This window comes from Rhinolophus sinicus, linkage group LG02 (genome assembly GCF_036562045.2).
Source record: "Rhinolophus sinicus isolate RSC01 linkage group LG02, ASM3656204v1, whole genome shotgun sequence".
Lineage (NCBI taxonomy): Eukaryota > Metazoa > Chordata > Mammalia > Chiroptera > Rhinolophidae > Rhinolophus > Rhinolophus sinicus.
The window spans coordinates 10,645,303-10,664,851 of NC_133752.1; the positions used below are offsets into that span (position 1 = coordinate 10,645,303).

Consider the following 19,549-nt stretch of genomic DNA (forward strand, 5'->3'; position numbering starts at 1 on the left):
AGTTTAAGAAACAAACAAGCACACAGCACTGTTCTGATCTCATGGAACTTAAAGGCTGAGGGGGGACAGACGTTCATCACAACCGCACAAATAAGGATAAAATTGCAATTCTGGAAAGACTATGAATGCTCGTAACATGGGATTCAACCTCGTCAGGGGACCAGGATAGGCTTTCCCCGGGAATTGATGCTCACACTGTGGAATGAGGAAGAGGTAGCCAGCAACGGGAGGCAGGGAAGAAGACAAACACCCTTCGGGGTGGAGGGTGCTGGGAGTCAGAACAGGTGGTCCTCCTAAACCACAATTCCTCTTTAGCTAAGAATCAGCTGGAATTCAGCAAAGATCTTAAAAAGAGCTTTACCTTTTCTATATAGCATTTAACTCTATGCTGTACCTTTTTGTAGGGCAACTATTGCTGTATAAAATCTTACCATTTTTCGGAAGTGAGGACCCAGAGACGAGGAAAATGGGAGGAAGAAACAGGAGGGCGTGAAAGCCAGGGGAACGCAGGAGAGGGGAGGGACTGTGTCATGCCCTATCCACTCCCTCCTTTTCCATCACCCACCTCGTCACCCACCTGGAACAGTGATCAGTGGTGTCCTTTTAGGTCAGTTATTTAACCTCCGGGAGCACAACTCCTTCACCTGCCCCAAAAGACTAATGAAGAGCTCAGAGTGTGGAGCCACCCTTCCAAGTAGGAGTCCCAGCTCTAACACTCACAGCCATGAGCTGGGCAAGAGGCTTCCCTCTCTGTGCCTCAGTTTTCTCACCTGTAAAATGGGGAAGTAACAACACATAACAGGGTCACTGTGAAGATGAAATAAACAATGGGAGGAATTACAACGGTGCCTGGCACATAGTTCTCATCATCCCCACAGACTCAGGAGTGAAGAAGAGGAGCCAGTCAAGGAATCAGCACTTCCAGCCACAACTATGTGTCAAGTACTTGGCGAGACCACTCAGCTAACTGAACAGTGGGGTGAAGGGTTGTACAAAATAAATAGGGTCTGCCTTTATTAGTTACAGTCCAACAGGCAAGATGAACAATAAACAAATGAGGACAAATAATTAACTAAGTGATAACAAAAGGAAGCAAACCAAGCTTCTCCGACAGAAAGCAGAGTCCAGTGGGGAAGATTCGTCTCATTTGCATAAATTTGAAGAATCACCCACAGCCCAGAGACACCACACTCCTGATAGTTTGGTGTATTTCCTTCCCCTTTTTCCCACCTACCTGTATACAGTATTTCACTGAACCTAAAACATTGTTGGTTCTAAGTTACACCATTACTTCATGGGCACCAAGAACACTGTCGATTACACTGTGATACAGCATCGACTGTAAGACAACTCAGTGACAGTGAAATAGACAAAGGTCTGCCATCACATTGACAAAATACAGTACAATGCGTTTTAATGTAATTGGGGTCACATCCTATTATGTCATAACATATATCATGCATCCTGCCTTTCACTTGCCATTACACCATGAAAATGTTCTCATATCACTAAGAATTATTTGAAAATGTCATCTTCAATAATGGCATTATATTTGTTATTGGCACAACTAAATTACGCTAATTGTATGGCTGATTTGCAGGCTGATTACAGTGTAAGCCTTGACATTGGGTTTTTTGTTTTGTTTTGTTTTTTCTTTCTTCCTTGGAATGCAAAGGCCTGGCTTAAGCTTTGACTGCAGAGGTATCCACTTCGAAGCCTGTCTGCAATAAACACATTGCCAGACACACAACTAAATAAAGAGCCAGGCTCCTTTGTTTTACAAATCTTGGCTGACTCAATAACTGACCATTTGGGCTACTTGTTTGTTTTCTCTACCCAAGTTTTAAATTCCCACTCATGTTTTAAATTCACCATAAAGAGTGAGTCCTTGAAACCCTAGGCTCCCACCCTCAACCTCAATAAAAGCAGAATCCCAGTTCTCTCTCTCTCTCTCTCTCTCTCTCTCTCTCTCTCTCTCTCTCTCTCCCCTTCCCCCCTTGCTGTGTGGCCTCAGGTGTGCTGTGTAATTTCCAAGTCCTGTAAGTAATAAACTTCTTTTTTTTTTCCCCCAAAGTTTTCTGATGGTTATTGCCAAAGGGCATCTTGCAATCCTAATAAGAACCATGAGTCCAACCACAACACTGATTACTGATAGGCTGAGACCAGCACAAAGCACGGGCATAGTATAGTGGCTGAGGGCACAGACTCCAGTCTGCATGCCTATTCAAATCCTGGCTTTCACCACATCTTGTGTGACCTTGGGCAAGTAACGTCTGTGTCTCACTCTTCTCAACTGTAAAATGGACATAAAAATAGGAGTTTCCTCATCACAGTTGGGGCTTCAACATGTGAACTTTGGGGGACACCAACAGGCAGTCCCTATCTGACATCATAACCCCCCCCACACCCTTCCCAGTATTCCTTAGCCCCTTACCTTGTTCTTTTTTCCCACAGGTCAGCCTTTTCATATATCCTTAATGTATTCAAGTTACATTATAATATGTATTGGGCCGTCCCCCACCCCCACTAGAATGAAACTATTGAGGGCAGAGGTCTTTGTCTATTTAACTCACTGTATTTCCCAGGCACCTAGATTAATGCCTGCTACACACTCAAAAATTACTTGTTGAATGAATGGCTAAAGCATAGGAGAAAAAACGTCCCCTCTTCCTCACTCACATTCCCCTACATTCCCCTTGCACATCACCAGGTTGTGAGGCCTGAGGAAAGGAAATACACCTAAGTAATCAATGAAAAGTTCTGGTTTCTAAGTGGAATGAAAACTACCAGCTCACCTGAAACTAACTGTACCCTCAGCAAGCCACTTAACTCACGGGGCTGTTTCTTCATCTGAAAAATGGAAACCACCTAGGTTAGGTGTTATTGGAAGGACGAGATGGAGGGGCATGTGAGGTGGTGCGTGACTTGCGGGGAGGAGGTGCTGCAAACAGCTGCATTTGTGATGCGGTCCCAGCTCTACTGCTCTCTACTGGGTGGGTGTCTGAGCCAGTTCCCGCTGCTATGACAAAATACCAAAGACTGGGTGGCTTATAAACAACAGAAACTTCTTTCTCGTGTCCTGGAGGCTGGAAGTCTGAGATGGAACGCCAGCAGGGTCTGCGTGGGCACTTTTCCAGGTCACAGACTTCTCGCTGTGTCAGAAGGGCTAAGGACCTCACTGGAGCCACTTTTATAAGGGTGTGAACCGTATGCATGAGGGCTTACCTCCCAAAGGCCCCACTTCCTAATACCAACACATTGGGCATTAGGATTTTAACATATGAATTTGGGGGTGGGGGAGACAAACAGTGAGACTCCAGCACTAGGTGACTTTGAACAAATCAGCCCTACCTTTCTTGTCCCCATCTTATATCCTATAAAACAGATATCATCTTGAAGTGTCTCAAGAATCAAGATTCCTCAAATAGTTAAACACAGAATTACCAGATGACTGAGCACCCCCACTCGGAGAGAGGTATGTATCCAAAAGAACTGAAAACAGGTACTCAAATACTTGTACATGAATGTATAGAATTGCACTGTTCCCAACAGCCAAAAGGCAGAAACCACCCAAACGTCTTCCAACAGATGGATGTATAAACAAACTGTAGTATATGCAACAGGATATTATTCAGCCACAAAAAGGAATGACAGGAGATCCAAGATGGCGAAGTAGCTAAATGCTGTGCTTGCCTCATAACATGAACACATCAAAATTACAACTAAATTATAGAACAATCAACCTGGAGAACCATCTGAAGTCTAGCTGAACAAGTTTTATAATTAAGGATATAGAGAAGCCACGTGGAGACTGGTAGGAGGGACAGAGACGCAAAATAGGCTGGTTCCACACTGATAAGTGGTATTTGAAAATCAGGAGAGATACCTCGTCCACAGTTATTCCCCACGAAAAAGCAAGGGACCCCAGCTCCCCACACGAGACCCCCAAGCCTGGAGTACTGGTGCTGCAAAGAGGACCCCCACAACTTCTGGCTGTGAAAAACTGGGGATTCCGACCATCCGGGTGGGTGGGAAGGCTGCGGGAAACCCAGACATCCTATTAAAGGGCCCGCGCAGGCACTCACCCTGGGCTCCAGCAGAAGGACGGTGACTCTGGGCGTGTCAGGAGAGACTGAGATGTGGAACTTCAGGGCAAGGACTGGAGGGACTGTCCCCAGTTTCCCTGTGTGGCGCCTTCTTCCTGTGCAGCCAGCAGGCTGGTGCCATCTTTCCTGTGTTGAGCCCTCCCCCATGGGCCAAATCTGAGTCTGATTGGCCTGGTGAACTCAGCTGCTCCACTCTGCTGACTCACTGAGACCCTGCCTCACCCAACTTGTGTACTGCAGAAAGCTTTACCAGCGGCTGAATCTCATGGGAGCTGGCAGTGGCAGCAGGTCTCGGAGAGCCCTGGTTTTTTGTGGAGCTACCGCAGACCTGGTACTGGTGGCAGGAAGGACAGAGAGGCCCAAACAAGATGAATCCAAACAGGCCCACACCAAGACACATCATAATTAAAATGGCAAAGGTTAAAGACACAGAATCTTAAAAGCAGCAAGAGAAAAGCAATTAATTACCTACAAGAAAACTGTCATAAGACTGTCAGCTGACTTCTCAGCAGAAACTTTGCAGGCCAGAAGGGATTGGCAGGAAATACTTAAAGTGATGAAAAACTAGGACCTACAACCAAGATTACTCTACCTAATAATGCCATCATTTAGAATAGAAGGACAGATACAGAGCTTCCCAGACAAGAAAAAGCTAAAGGAGATCCTCACCACTGAACTACTAGTGTTACATGGAAAGTTAAGGGGACTTCCTTAAGACAAGAAAGAAAAGATAAAAAATATGAATAAAATGGGAAGAACTATATATTTATCAATAATTACTTTAAGTGTAAATGGATTAAATGCTCCAATCAGAAGACAGGGTGGTTGAATGGTAAGAAAATAAGACGCTTACATATGCTGCCTGCAAGAGACTCACTTCCGATCGAAAGGCACACAGACTGAAAGGGATGGGAAAAAGATATTTCATGAAAATGGAAACAAAAAAGCTGACGTAGCAATACTTATACTGGACAAAATAGACTGTAAAACAAAACTATAACAAGAGACAAAAGAGGATCCAGTGATCCCACTTCAGGATGTTTATCCAAAGAAACCCGAACTACTACTTCGAGGGGACATGTGCATTCATGTTTATTGCAGCACTGTTTACAGTGGCCAAGACATGGAGGCAGCCTGAATGTCCATCAATGGATGAATGGATAAAGAGTAGGTGGTGCATCTATACAATGAAATACTGCTCGGCGATGGAAGGGAATGGGTTCTTGCCATCTGCAGTGACATGGCTGGACCTGGAGGGTATTGTGCTGAGTGGAGCATGCCAGACAAAGATAGATATGCAATGTGATTTCCTTATATGTGGAATCTAAGAACAAAATAAACAAACAAAACAGAAACAAACTCATACAGAGAACATTTTGATGGTTGCCAGATGGGACGGGCGTTTGAGCTGTAGGTGAAAAAAGGGGAAGGGATTAAGAACTATAAATTGCTCGTTACACAGTAGTCGTGGGGATGTAGGGTATAGCATAAGGATTAGAGTCAGTAAGATTGTAATAACTATGTATGGTGTCAGATGGTACTAGGTTTATTGGGGTGATAGATGGGGGCTTGGGGGCAGGGTGAAAAGGTAAAGGAATTAAGAAGTAAAAATTGCTAGTTATAAAATAGTCACAGGGATATAAAGTATAGGTTAATTGTCAATAATATCATAACTATGTATACTGCCAGGGGGGTACTAGTCAGGGGGATCGCTTCTTAAATTATACAAATGTCTAACCACTATGCTGTACACCTGAAATTAAAACAATATAATACTGCATGTCAACTGCAATTGAAAAATTTAAAAAGGGGTAAAAGTGTGAAGGCAATAAATGGTCCAAATTTCCAGGTATAAAACAAGTCATGAGGATGTAATATACAGCATAGGGAATATAGTCAATAATATTGTGACAGCATGGTATGGTGTCAGACAGTTGCTGGACTTACCACGGTGATCACTTCTTTAGTTATATAAATGTTGAATAACTATGGTGTACACCTGAAACCAATATAATGTTGTATGTTAGCTATATTTTTAAAAAATCTTTAAAAGAAAAAATGAAATACTAATAGCTGCTACAACAGGGATGAACCTGGAAAACATGCCAAGTGAAAGAAGCCAGACACGAAGGCCACATGGTGCATGATTCTATTTCTATGAAATGTCCAGAACAGGACAATTTGGAGACAGGAAGCAGACTGGCAGTCGCCTGGGGCTGGAGGCGGAGGGAATAAGGAGTAACTGCTTCCTGCATGTGGGTCTTCATTTTGGGGTGATGAGCATGTTTTGGAACTAGACAGCGGTGGTGGTTACAGAACATGGTGAACATACTAAATGCCCTGAATTTTTCACTGTAAAATGGTTAATTTTATATTATGCATATGTGAATTTTATCTCAATAAAAAATTTTTTTTAAGAATCAAAAGAAAAGAAATCACATGGTAAAGGCCTTTATAAACAGCAGCCGCATAGTGCCCAGGTTTCTGGGCTTCCTGCTGCCACTTACTGGCAGTGAGGATGCTAAGCTGACTCTCTGGGCCTCCATTTCCTCATCTGTAAAATGAAGGGTTGGATTAGATCAGTAGTTCTCAGTCAGAACAGCCTGTTATCAGTCACATGGAGCGCTGCTTCTAAACGCACGGGGTCAACCCACCACTCTCAGGTTCTGATGCGCCCAAGAGGGAATCCTGCCTACGTCACCGTGTTGAAGAAACATATTTTAGGGTTTGAGTCCACTCCCTTTTGTGAACACCACACTAGACTCATGATTCTAGTGCATTCATCTATGTCGAAGACGAACTTTGATTAAAGACAACACACTAAATGAAGTGCATTTATTTGGAAGATAAACTCCAAAAATATCACAAGTGGTTCTCTTGCACACTTGGCAACTGCACAGGAAAAAGATACCTTAACGGAGTCCATTGGATTTTGCTTACACCACCAAAGGAGTTTCAAGGCAGTGTAATTTGAGGCTTCAGAAACTACATCTGTGACATAAACACAACATTCAAAAAGAACTCAGGCCCTCAAAGGTCCCCGATACTAACAAATCTCTGAACTAGGTGAGCCAACAGCCATTGTCAGGGACACACAGTCTCAAAAGCAATGCAACGTGACGCCGACACAGTCCTCCAAAACTTAGGCAGTCAACGCAGATTGATGGCACTAACCGGAAGCCTCACCCACACGTTTTTATTTCACATGAACATTTTACACTGTCTTAGGAGAGCAAATGCACATTAGGTGACAGAAATATAGGTCTCAATAGCTGGTACCACGAACAGGGCTACAGAAAACATAGGGCCAGACTCAGCTACATGGAGGTAACGACTTTTCAGGCAGCCCCTTCGCAGGCACTGAAATGAAGCTTAAAAATACGCTGGGGTAAGCTCCGTCTTTCCCTCTGTGGTTACCACCTGGATTAGGCTTCCTGAGCTTGGTCGGTTTTTCTCTATGATCCAGTCGTGGAAAGTTCTAGAACAAAGAAGAAAAGCTTTACATTGTAAAAGCAAAAATCTGGACACATGCTTATGGTCACATCAATGGCTTGGGGGGCTGGAGGGGTACGGCAGCAGCTGTGAAAAAGCCACTAGGGCATCATGGCACATACCCAGCTCCCCAGGGATTTCAGCACTTCACTCACGGTAATCACTAAGTGGCAGGATTTGGAGAGATTTTAACGCTCATTGTTGTATTTTTCTGTACTGTTGGAATCCTTTATAACCCAGTGATACGATTTTAAGTAATTAAAAAAGCCTTTAATTAGTTCATTCAAAGAGACAGGCACGTGCACAATACTTTATGCTTTGCTGTATCACCTTCCCAGAAATTTAAAAGAAAAAAGGAGAAAAAATTCATTTTGTTTTAGCAAATTTTTATGCAGCACCTATGGCTGGGCCAAGCAAATGAAAAAAAAAAAAGTGTGTGTGTATGTGTATATATATACAGACTATTACACTAAAACCCATTAAATGATGGAATGGAGGCATTAAGAACTGTGTGGCAAAGGGCAACTAACCCTGCCTGAAGGAGTCAAGAAGACCTCCTCTAAGAAGACAGATATAAAAATCCTAAGAAATTCACAAGGTTGGACAAGTAGCTGGTAATTTTTCAAACATTTCTTTTGGGTGTTGAATATGCCATCCCCTTTAACAATCCCCCAGCTGGGACTTTGAACCTTCTTTAACTAGGAAGCACTAAAGAGTTCCTGGGATATTCTTTAGTGCCCATCTGTAACCTTCAGGACGAGAGTTAATGTTTAACTGTCAAGTCAGTCGAGCTCTCACTCTAAGGGTTGAACCAGCCAAGGGAAGTAGTTACACAGGCTCAAAATACAAAGCACTGTTAACACTCCCGAAACTACTGTAATATGTGACCCCATCTCTGGGGGCCGGGCAGAGCGTGGGGGACAGCTCTGCAGGAGACCAGTCACGCCTGGGTGTGTCGGGGTGCATGTTACTTATGCAAGCTATAAACTGTCTTACTTCTCCTGCTCCCTCGTCAGCAGTCTGGAGTAGGGGAGAGAAAATGCCATTCTAGCCATGGACGACAAAGAAGGTCAAGTGCTCACAGACACTGCAAAGCAAACTTTATGCCAACCTGTCATGTGAGTTTTCAAACACCACAAATGGATGGACATGATTTCCGGAACAAAAGATGGCTGTCCAGCCCACCCCCTGCAGGTCGGCACTGACTAGACACATGACCTTCAGATGTTCCATCTGGAACCCAGGTCCTATGTCAGTGTGTCTCAGGTATTGGGAGTACTGGCCTTTAAAAAACTGCAAATGCAAACACAATTCAAAGCCTGGTGTCCACCACAACTTCCAATTTCTTTTTTGCACGTTCCAGCATTAAGCATGACACATGCTACAGGAGGAGAGAGAGGCCAGCACATGCTCCGCAGTCACTGCCTGGGTCAGATCCTGGCTCTGTGTGACCTGGGACAAGTTTTTTGGTACCCCTCCCCCAAAGAACACGGGCTTGCCCTCTAGCCCAAAAGAGGCAGAGAAAGGGGGCTGGACGCTGCCTCGTCACTGACATTACGACCGTGATACTCACTCGACGAGGAACTCGAGGGGCGTCCAGGAGCTGAAGTCGGCTTCGGGCATGGATTTCCTATTCATCGGAGTATCCAGGGTAACCCTGTGGTGCAGAGACAGGCTTGTCATTTGTGCCTCCCCTTTATCACAACCGCAGGATGCCCAGCCTGCTCAGAGCCTCTGGCACCAGGGTGGCAGCATTTACATGGAGACATCACATGAAGATAATCAGAGAGAGGCCAGGAAGCCACCCACACTTACAGAGGTCACAGCCCAGCATGATTCAGCGAGGTGTTTTGTGACTCGCCCTCTAGGCAGACAGGAACGAAATGAAAAGAGCTGCATTTTGCCTTTTTAAAAGATACCGCCTTTATTGAAGTAAACTGCTTTACTGTGTACATGTTCACTCACTCCCTAAAATGTGGCAGACTCATTTCTCAGGATTTTTTAAGTGTATGATAATAAACCTTTAAATATGGGGGAAAGACAGCTTCCTCCTTCATTTTGTGGCTGTTTTCCATGAAACCTTATGATTTTCAGCAAGAGACCACAGAATTCAGATATGTATGCCTTTCCCAAGACCATTCAGGCCTCGGGAATTACTCAGAATAGCTGTGGGACAGGTCACAGGATCACAGAAGCTCACAGACAAAAGACAGCCAGGCAGTCCAGTCCCCTAGCGGTCCCAATGCCTACTTTATATGACTGTAGGCAAGAGACAAGCCCGATGGTGCCGGAATCCTTCCAGTAAGAAGGAACTCTCTGCCTCCAGAGCAGCTGCCTCAACTAAAACAGCTGCATGGGGACCTTCTTCCTGAGCACAAATAAGACCGTCACCCACTGTGTCCCATATTCTCCCTCAGACTCCCCCAACCACACAAAGACTAAGTACAGTCTCTCCTCCACACTGACCTTATAATGACATGAAAGATGACAGATATTAAAACAGAATGTGTAGGCTGTTTTCAATAAGGAGGAAAAGAGGGACAGATGGAGGGAAGGAAAGAAAAGAAGAAAGAAACACAGACCCTCCCATCAGCCAGTCCACCACTCTGGCCCGCCCAGGATCTTCCCACACCTGAACAAAGCTCTTCAGGGTCTTTGGTGAATCTTAGGAGCCAAGGGGACGACACACATAGGTCCCTGGTGGAAAGCGACTGACTCTAGGACACCTGTGAACTCTCAGCAGTGGGGCAGAGGACGGCAGAGACGCCCCAACCACTTACGGGAGCACGGCGATGGCCGCAGACCTGGCCGGCATGCCACTGTTCTTCCCCGCGAGGCTCTGGCAAAGCTGATGGACGGCGCCCTTGGCCATGCCGTAGCCAATCATCCCTGGGAAATGGGGAGAAAATGGGTCAGGGACCACTGGCCGCCACTGGTGTGTCCCAAGGCAACCATGCCAGGGTCCAGAGGAGGCCGGGAAGAAGAGAAGGATGGGCATCTATGGAGAGAGTGGAAGGGACATAAACATTTCGAGTATGCCTAATGTTCCCCTGGCACTTAAAGTTTATCGCAAAAGCCATGAGGTAGAGCCTATTTTTACTGCTGAGGAAACCGAGGCCCAAACACGGTGAGTTACGTGCCCAGACTGACACACACTTGCATCAAGGCCGACCAAGGGGAGAAAGGCCAGGTAAGAACCCCTGGACCAATAACTGCTTGTGAGCAAAATCGAGCTGTCATTTGGAGCATAGGCTTTGGAGTCAGGCTGCACTGGTTCAAATCCCTGCTCTTCCTTCCACTTACCGGTAAAGCAATCCTGGGCAACTTCTCAAAACCCTTCTAATCCTCAGTTACCCCATCTGCAAAATGGGGATAAAGTACTTAATTCTGGGTGCTGCACAGGGTAGGTACTCAATAAATGTTTCTCATCAAATTAATAGAAGTAATATGCTCTCTAGTCCAACCCCCCGTGTCAAGTATACCATTTGAGCAATTTCGATGTATCTATACCTGCTGCCTATTAGTCTGCCTTTGCTCCCACTAATCAGTGAATATTTGCTGACTGAAGCAAGGCATGCTTTTTATTAGCCTTCTGCCTGCCCCACAGGCATGTGGCAGGAGTGGGGTCTCTCCTCTCTACATTCCCCACAGCACTCAGCTGCATGTTCACTAAAGGCCACAAAGAAGAACAGGAATTGCTGTAAACACCTGCCCTCCTTCAGAAAAACCACTACTTCTTCCAGAGGTCTTTAAAAACTCCCAGCATGCATTCTGTTGAAAGTATAACATCTGAGGAGGCATCAAAGGTCCGGGGGGAGGTGGGGACCACAGCCCAGCTGAGGAACCAATCACTAAACAGCTTCAACAGCAACCTTGAATTACAAAACAGGGTCAAGATCTCAAAAAGGTATTTCGAAGCACAGCAGAATATTTCACCATCCCCGGGTTCTCTGTTTAATCAGGGGCAGGAGGCCAACAGTGGTATAAAGATGGCTAACAAACTCTGCAGGAATTAACAGAAACCAGTGTATGAATCTCATTCATCCAGCCCCAGCCCCAGTAACACCCAGGGTTCTCTCTTTATTCCATTCAGCGTCTGGGCTGAGGGGGGGCAAAATGGCGGGGGGACGGGGTGGGGGGCACTCTGATGAAGAAAGAAAACAACCAGCAACCCTAATGGTTTAATTTTACAGAATTCTACACAACACAGGTAAGGGGATCACTTGCAAGATATGAAAAAAGAAATTTCATTAAGATGATAAATATTTTCCTCCTAATTATAAAATGATCACTGTAGTCCCTCAAGACTGATTTCTAAACACAGCAAAACGAAAGTGATCACTATTGTTTTAATATAGTAAAGAAGCTACAAATACAGCCTTGGAAATACAGGGATGGGGGTTTTCTCAGTATCTCCCCAAGAGAAAAAACACTTCATTTTTCAACAACTCTTCTTGGGTTAGATGGACCACTAAGTCTCTTCGTCATTTACTTTCAAATTATATGTAGATTTCCCCAGATTTTTTCTGGGTTCTGAATCAAAGTTGAAAGATTTCATGACTCAAATACATTTAATGATATCTCAGAGCTTAAAGATGAACATACTTATTAAGATCAAAAGCAGGGCTAGCTGAGCCAAAACAAACCCAGAGTAAATAATAATAATAGTTCACATTTACTATTGACTCCCTGACATACTTAAGCCATTTATATCTATTAAATTGTTTACAAGTCACAATCACCATGTAAAGGAGGTATTTTTTATTACTTATCCCCATTTTACAGATGACAAAACTGAGGCTCAGAGAGATTAAGTAACTTGCCAAATATTGCATGGTGATTAAGTGGCAAAACCACAATAGAAAACCAATGTGTATAGTTCCAGAACCTGTAGTCTTAACCAGTATCCAAAACTATAAAAAAAAGGATATTTACAAGCCAAGGAAAGTAGGAGGCTGTTTTGTCCTTTAGAAAAATTAGTCTTTCAGTCCTAGGGTTTTCTTTTTTAAATGTCAAGCTATTACTCATTTCTCTCTTTACTTTCTAGTGCCTCTGCTCTATGTCACCTTTAATAAAAATCAGATATCAACCAGACATTTACACAGCTTTAATGATTGCAATAGCCATGACTTGTAAGATCATATGCTCTGAGAAACGTAGTAAGAAAATGAATGGCACAAAACTATTGATTTGTAGGAGCCACACAGTTCAGTGAGTTACATTAATATTGAAAAAGGTGCTCAAGGTCTCTATCACTTGACTCACAAGGTTCAAAAACAGCTCCCTTGTTTTTTTTTAAAGTGTTTAACTTAGGCAGTGGAGGTAGACACTTTCTGCCTCTGGGCGGTACACCCCAACCCCTAAAATTCCTTTACCCTTATACGAGAGGGAGTATCATGGGTTGAATTGTGTCCCCTCCCCCAAATTCATACGTTGAAGTCCTAACGCCTCCCTGTACCTCAGAATGTGACTGGATTTGGAGATGGGGTCTTTCAAGACATAATTCCATTAAAACCAGGTCATTAGGATGGATCCTAACCTAGTCTGACTGGTGTCCTTATAATAGGAGATCAGGACATAGACATCCCTAGAGGAATGACCACGTGAGGACACGGGGAGAAGATGGTCATCTACAAGCCAAGGAGAGAGGCCTCAGGAGGAAGCAACCCTGCTAACACCATGACCTTGGATTTCCAGCCTCTAGAGTTGTGAGAAAATATATTTCTGTTGATTAAGCCACCCAGTGGTCCTTTGTCATGGCAGCCCTAGCAAACTAATAGAGAAAGTAAAAAAATACAAAGGAAACTTGTATCTGGACGATATAATGGAAAAAGCGCATAATTTAGAACTGATCAGGGTTTTGGTTCAAAGGAAGTTTGCAACGGAGTCACTGTAGAAACTGAGACAAGTGACCGAATCTCTCTAAGTTTTGGTTTTCCTACCTGTAAATTGAAGAAGATACTACCGACATAGACCCCAGGATTCAATGACAATACATGTGAAATGAAGTGACTTCTTGGAAGACTCACCATGTGCTGGGCACTTTATATCTACTCTCAGTACCTGTGATGCTTTACTGTAAAGCTACTCTTCAAGGGAGATGCTACTGTCACTATTTACAATTAAGGAGAATATAGCAGAAATGTGGTCAAACAGATAAATAATTCATTCAAGGCCACAAACCTAGGGTGAAGAATCTATGCCCAGACTCTCTTATTGTACAGCCCACACTATTTTCAGCTGCCGAGCCGCTTCCCTGGGACCCATGGACACAGTATGTTGATGATAATCCATGTTTACTGACTAATGAATAGCTGCTACACCATTCATTCCGAGTGGGTATTAGGTGAATAAGCCAGATTACAGCTTCCTTAACCACGAACATGATGACAATGCAGATGAAAGAATCAGGAGTCCTCCCTCTAAAAAGTTTCAGGCCTAAAGGAAGCAAAATGCACCCACAAAAAGCACTTCAGAGGGTAAAGGGCTTCAATATTCCTCATCTCATGGAAGTACCCAGCAGCCCCAGTGAGCAAGTATGAGCATGCCCATTTCACAGATCGGGAAATGAAGTCTTACCAGGAGTCCCATCTAGGGCAGCCTTGGCACCGGCCAAAGTCAGGAGGCCTCCTTCCTTGAGGTGCTTGGTGGCCAGGTGGCTGGAGATGGTCGACGTCCACATGCTCTGCTTCCACATCAGGTCACAGTTTTTAAAGAGAGCTGAAGTGAAAACAACAGTATGTCAGCTCAGCATTTGCAGCAAAGAAATTGAAAGGTGAGCGCAACTCATGGCACCTGACACCCAAGGCACTGACAGCCACTCCCGCTCTCCTGGCCCCTGACCACAACAAGGTCTAGTACAAGCAGCACAGGCCTTCCTCATCTGTAAACAGGTAAAATGTTAGCTATTAAATGAGGACCGTTAACAGATATGTGGGACTGGCTTTAATTCTGAGATTGTTCTACTTTATAAAGGGCATTAGATTTGTAAAAAGAACCTACGTCTAAGTCAGGTTTTACCCGTGATAAGAATCTGATGAACCATTACCACATGGACATAGAGTACTTTTATACAGACCCACATTTTTTATGGCTGAAAATGTAATGCCACTTTTAAGACTCGTTAAAAGAAAGCTGAGATAACAGCCATTTCACACTTAATTTAACTCTCTGGCCTTGCTAGAGATGTAAAGAGGAACAGGTGGTAACATAAGTCACATTCCGAGCTGGGCAGCTGTTCCCTGCCCCCGCTTACAAGGCTGTACTCATGATCCAGAAAGAAAATCCTCCTGATACAGGAGGGGTCTTCACGGAGTCATAACCAAGGTATTGCATTTCCCTGCTAAAAAAAACTCAATGGACCCAGATTTATCACTTCTTGTTCCCAAAATACACAAGAGGCTATCAGGGGGTTTCACCAACCTGATCGCCCCACAAAATACCAGTTTCACATTTAAATGTGGTTCACAGAAAATCAATTCCTTTTAAACAGCTTTGACTAATAAATGTAGAAGGAATGATAGTACTAGAAAACTACCATTTCCAAACCCGATTGGGATAACTGTTTTAGGCCGGGATTATCAATGGATACTTAAAATCATTAGGTTTTAGGAATTTAGGATTCTCGAGGTGTTTGGGAACAGGATAGTCACACATGATGCCAAAGTACCTTCCCACAGGTCCCTTACTAATTGCAGACAGAAAAATGCAGCTTTCCAATGGAAGTCTATTGGCTACCACATTAACCGAGCATCCAATGTGGCATCGCTACGGATGGAGAGGTCGATCTGACATGGTGAGAGTCCCTCCATGAGTAATATGAAGTCCACATAACTCAGGAAGAAGTCTCGCCTCCAAAATAGTCAACCTGAATCTAAGCAAGTCCCTAAACCTAAATCCCAGCTCAAAGGAAATACCCAGAAAGGAGGAACAAGGTAAATGATAACTTACATAAATGGTTAGACAAATCCATATACAGGACTTTCTATATGAAAACTGCCCTGACTCACCAAGTTTAACATAGGGGAAAAAAAAAAACTAGATTAAGAGACTAAAAACAACAACAAAATGCAGTACATAAGCCCTGACTGGAATATGTTCAGGGGGAAAAAAAAAAAGAAACAACAATAAAAGATAGGAGATAAACTGAGGAATCTGAATATGGATTGGATACTATTAATCTTACAGAAGTACTGTTAATTTTTTTAGGTATGATAATGGTATTATGGGAATGTAGGAGAATGGGCTTATTCCTGGGGGATGATGCTGAAATACATTAAAGTGCCAACTTACTTTCAAGTGCTGAACAAAAAAATGCAAAAAGTACACACACACTCACAGGAAAGCCAGAAAATGCAAACAGAGGAAACATTAACGATTACTGAATCTAAATGGAGGGAATGGGGTGTTCACTGAACTCTTCTTTCAACTTTTCTGTATGTTTGAAAATGCTCATAATAAAAAGTTGGAAAACGTATTCAGCTTTAACAAAAAGGAAAAAACAAAGCTCAATTTTGAGTCCTTTTGACCTTCAGAATCTTTCCATTTCATACACACTCCGCAGTTCCCAGTAATAAGCCCTGTAAGATTGGGGCAGGAACAATGCTGATTTCATTCTGCCTCTACTTTAAACTTCAAACTCAGTGTGCCCCTCCCGTAACCCCTTGTATGGGAAGTTTTTTCTTCATCTGTAAAATGGGTTGCTCATCCCTTCCTCATAGTTACTATCAAGATTCTGGGAGACACGTGGGAAGACACCTGGCCCGGCACATGGTACAGACCCAATCCATGCCCACTGGACAAAGAGCAGAGCAGAATGAATGATTAATTCAGAAAAGGACTCACACTTGGACTTGGCATTGCCTCCGGCCCATCCTCCAGCCACACAAAGGATGGCGTCCACCTTCTCTTCACCCAAGAGCTTTCCGACCTCAGCAGTCACCTTAAACCAAAGGGACAAAAATATGCATAAGTTGTCAAGTAAACCTAAACAGGCTGACTTCTTTACAGATACCTTGGTTTATTTTTTTTTTACTTCCTTTTAAGACAATTAATAGTACTTGGCAATTAACACTTTGAAAACTAGATGTAGAACTAACATATACCAAGCATTTTGGATAGTGAAGCCCAACTACATTTCAATGTGATTTTTATAAAGCAACCTACAATCTTCTTTAGAACATTCTAAAGGGTGGGGACATAAGCATTCCGGGAATAAAACAATTAATAAAGTAGGAAAAGATTTTTTTTAAATCACCTAAAGCTCCAATGTCTGCAGCTAACCTTCTGGGATATTTCTTTCCTGCCTTTCTTTGCAAATCACAGAATCATAACCTGAGATAATTCTACTTTCCCCCAACACAAAAATCCCTTTAACTGCAACTCCAAGAGAAAATGCCAAAGAGGAATTATTTTTTTTTAAAAATATAGTCAATGGCAAAATGTTGGTAAATACTGAGCACATAGGGCTCATTTTACTAATCTATTTCTGTTTGATTGAAATTTTTAAAGTTGAAAATACAAGTATACACATGTCCTTTTGTTATAATTTATTAAAACAAAAATCTGGCGAGACAGGAGATTCTTGTCATCAACCACGACCCTTTTCCATATTTCTCTGGAATGGCTGAGATGATGCCTCCGATTGCTTCCTTATGATGAGTCTTCAGACTTATCACAAGATAATGTGTCTCTCTCAGCAGCAAGATTCCAGTACCTGACCTCTTTCCCCAGCAATTTCTGAGGCCTCAAATTACTTTCAAAGAGAATGCTTTAGCCATAGAAACCAGTCTTTCCTCCCCCTACACTTTACTCCTAAAGCTTTCAAGAAATTCCTGCACTTCCCTTGGCCTCATTAATCTCACCTAATCCTGACTTATCCTGGTTGCCAGCTGCCCACTCCCTTCATTCTTAAGACGTGTCCTCAGCCAAGAGCTGAGATCCCAGATGCCTGCGGGAAGTTGGATCATCTCCCTTGACATCTATATGTATACACAAGCCCTGCATGCTCTACTTTTTAGGGAAGCATGGAGCCCGCAGCAGCAATGCACCTGTTTGACTTGTTTTTCACAATATTTATGCATTTTTAAATTCCTCCCCCTTAAATTTTGCTCTCTGCCAAACAGTTTTCTCTAGATTTACTGCCTTTCTCACTTCTTGGTCTCTTCACTGTTCACCAGTGAATTTCCTGTCCAAGGGGCCTCTTTTAGAATGTATTCTAAATAAATAATCAGAGATGGAGATAAAGACATTTGCCACAGTATTCTACATAATGGTAAAAAAAAAGAAAAACTGCAAAATAGTTTAAAAAGTTAAATGTATAATATGTGGAAACTAAAAAATTGTGGCCAGTCCATAAAATTAAAAATTACATGTTGACATGGAAGCTGTTTTTTTTAAGTGATCTGAAGTAGTATTTAAATTAAATAAAAATTGATTTTATTTAAATTTTTAAAAAGCTGACCCTAAAATATAAAATACACAATGATCTTAACGTGTAAAGCGAGTAACATATAGCATGCATAGAAAAGACAAGAAAATGGGACAAAATGTGAACAGTCAGCAAACTAGACATGTATTATGGGTAATTTATCTTCGTTGTATTTTTTTTCCCCACTCTCCCAATTCCCCTCAGTAGGTACAAATGCCTTTCATCATGAGAGAAACTACAGTTGAGAAAAGGATGAACACATCCCAGTGGCCGCCCCTCCCACAGGCTTGATGGGGCCTTGTTTGGAATTACCTGGTCAGCCTGCTCCGTAAATGAGTCCGTCATTTTGACAACAACACTGGCACTGGCCTCTTCATTCTCCACTACGTCAATGCTGGCGACCCACTGGAGTAAAAGACAAAACAGCTTCAGTTAAGAGACAGTCAGTTGCTATTCCTTTAAAAGGTCATGCCAGAAATGGGGGAGAGGAGACAGATGAGAGGCTTAACTGAAAACCCTCTAGAGAAACCTCGAACCCCGTACGGGGGTCTGATCTCTGCCTCTGAAAGGCAAACCCTGCACTTCCAGAGACCCCCCCCAGACCAACTCTGCAAACGTTTTTCTGAAAAGGACCAGAGAGTAACTATTTTTGGCTCTGCTGGCAATATGGTCTCTGTGGCAACTACTGAACCCTCCTGCTATAGTAGGGGGAAAGCAGCCACAGACCATAGGTGAACGAATTGGCATGGCTGAATTCCAGTGAAACTTCAGGCGCTGAAATATGTATTTCATACGATTTTCACATTTCACAAAATGGTATTCTTCTTTTGATTTCTTTTCAACCACTTAAAAATGTAAAACCATTCTTAGCTCTTGAGCTGTACAAAAACAGATGGCAGGCGGGGTTAGACCCTGAACCACAGAGGGATGGCTCTGGGTTTGGGAGTCAGGCAGATTGGGGTTTGAACCCTGGCTCTGACATATAGCTGAGCTTTCTTGACCTTATGCTTTGCAGGGGTTCCTCACCTGTAAAGTGGGGGCTAACAAGCAACAGCGTTAGTGTGAGAATTAAATGAAACAGAGGATGCTACTGCTGCCGGCACATGGTGACACATGGTTCTTACTCAGAAAGCTGCAGGGCCCTGAGGTCTGCAGGCCCCATAGATAAATCTCTCTACCACAAGCTCTGAAGAACACAGCGTCCATTCAAGAACACTCACTACTTCTATGTCACCAGCAAAGCGGGATTGCAACAAGGAAAACGTCCCATCCCAGCTGTCCCAGGAATGCAAGGGGAGGGTGGGGGAAACACAGAGGCAAAGGTAAATCAGTTCACCAGATTCTGCCAAGTCAAAGGTAAAGCAAAGTGCCCCACCAGGGGAAAGCACAGCCCTGGCATCTGTAATATGTGGATACCAACGAGACAAGAGTATTCAAGTTATTGGGAAGAGTAAAAGAAACGAAGAGTCCTGTAAAGGACCTGGTATATGGAGCACAGAGCCCGGCCCTTGGCTGGCACTCC

At 43.4% G+C, this 19,549-nt stretch overlaps 1 protein-coding gene across 2 annotated transcripts in view; it reads right to left on the bottom strand.

Annotated features, from left to right (window-relative positions):
* Positions 1-6,927: 6,927 nt before the first annotated feature.
* The window catches only part of QDPR (quinoid dihydropteridine reductase), a 49,252-nt gene continuing 36,630 nt past the window's right edge, over positions 6,928-19,549 (bottom strand). For both annotated transcript variants that reach the window (XM_074321676.1, XM_019744440.2), the window contains exons 2-7: positions 18,340-18,432; positions 16,443-16,539; positions 14,178-14,318; positions 10,379-10,487; positions 9,172-9,255; positions 6,928-7,584 (exon numbers count right to left, since the gene is read on the bottom strand). In XM_074321676.1, coding sequence (XP_074177777.1) covers positions 7,479-7,584; positions 9,172-9,255; positions 10,379-10,487; positions 14,178-14,318; positions 16,443-16,539; positions 18,340-18,432 — 630 coding nt within the window. In that variant the 3' untranslated portion in view covers positions 6,928-7,478. The remainder of the gene's footprint in view (positions 7,585-9,171; positions 9,256-10,378; positions 10,488-14,177; positions 14,319-16,442; positions 16,540-18,339; positions 18,433-19,549) is intronic.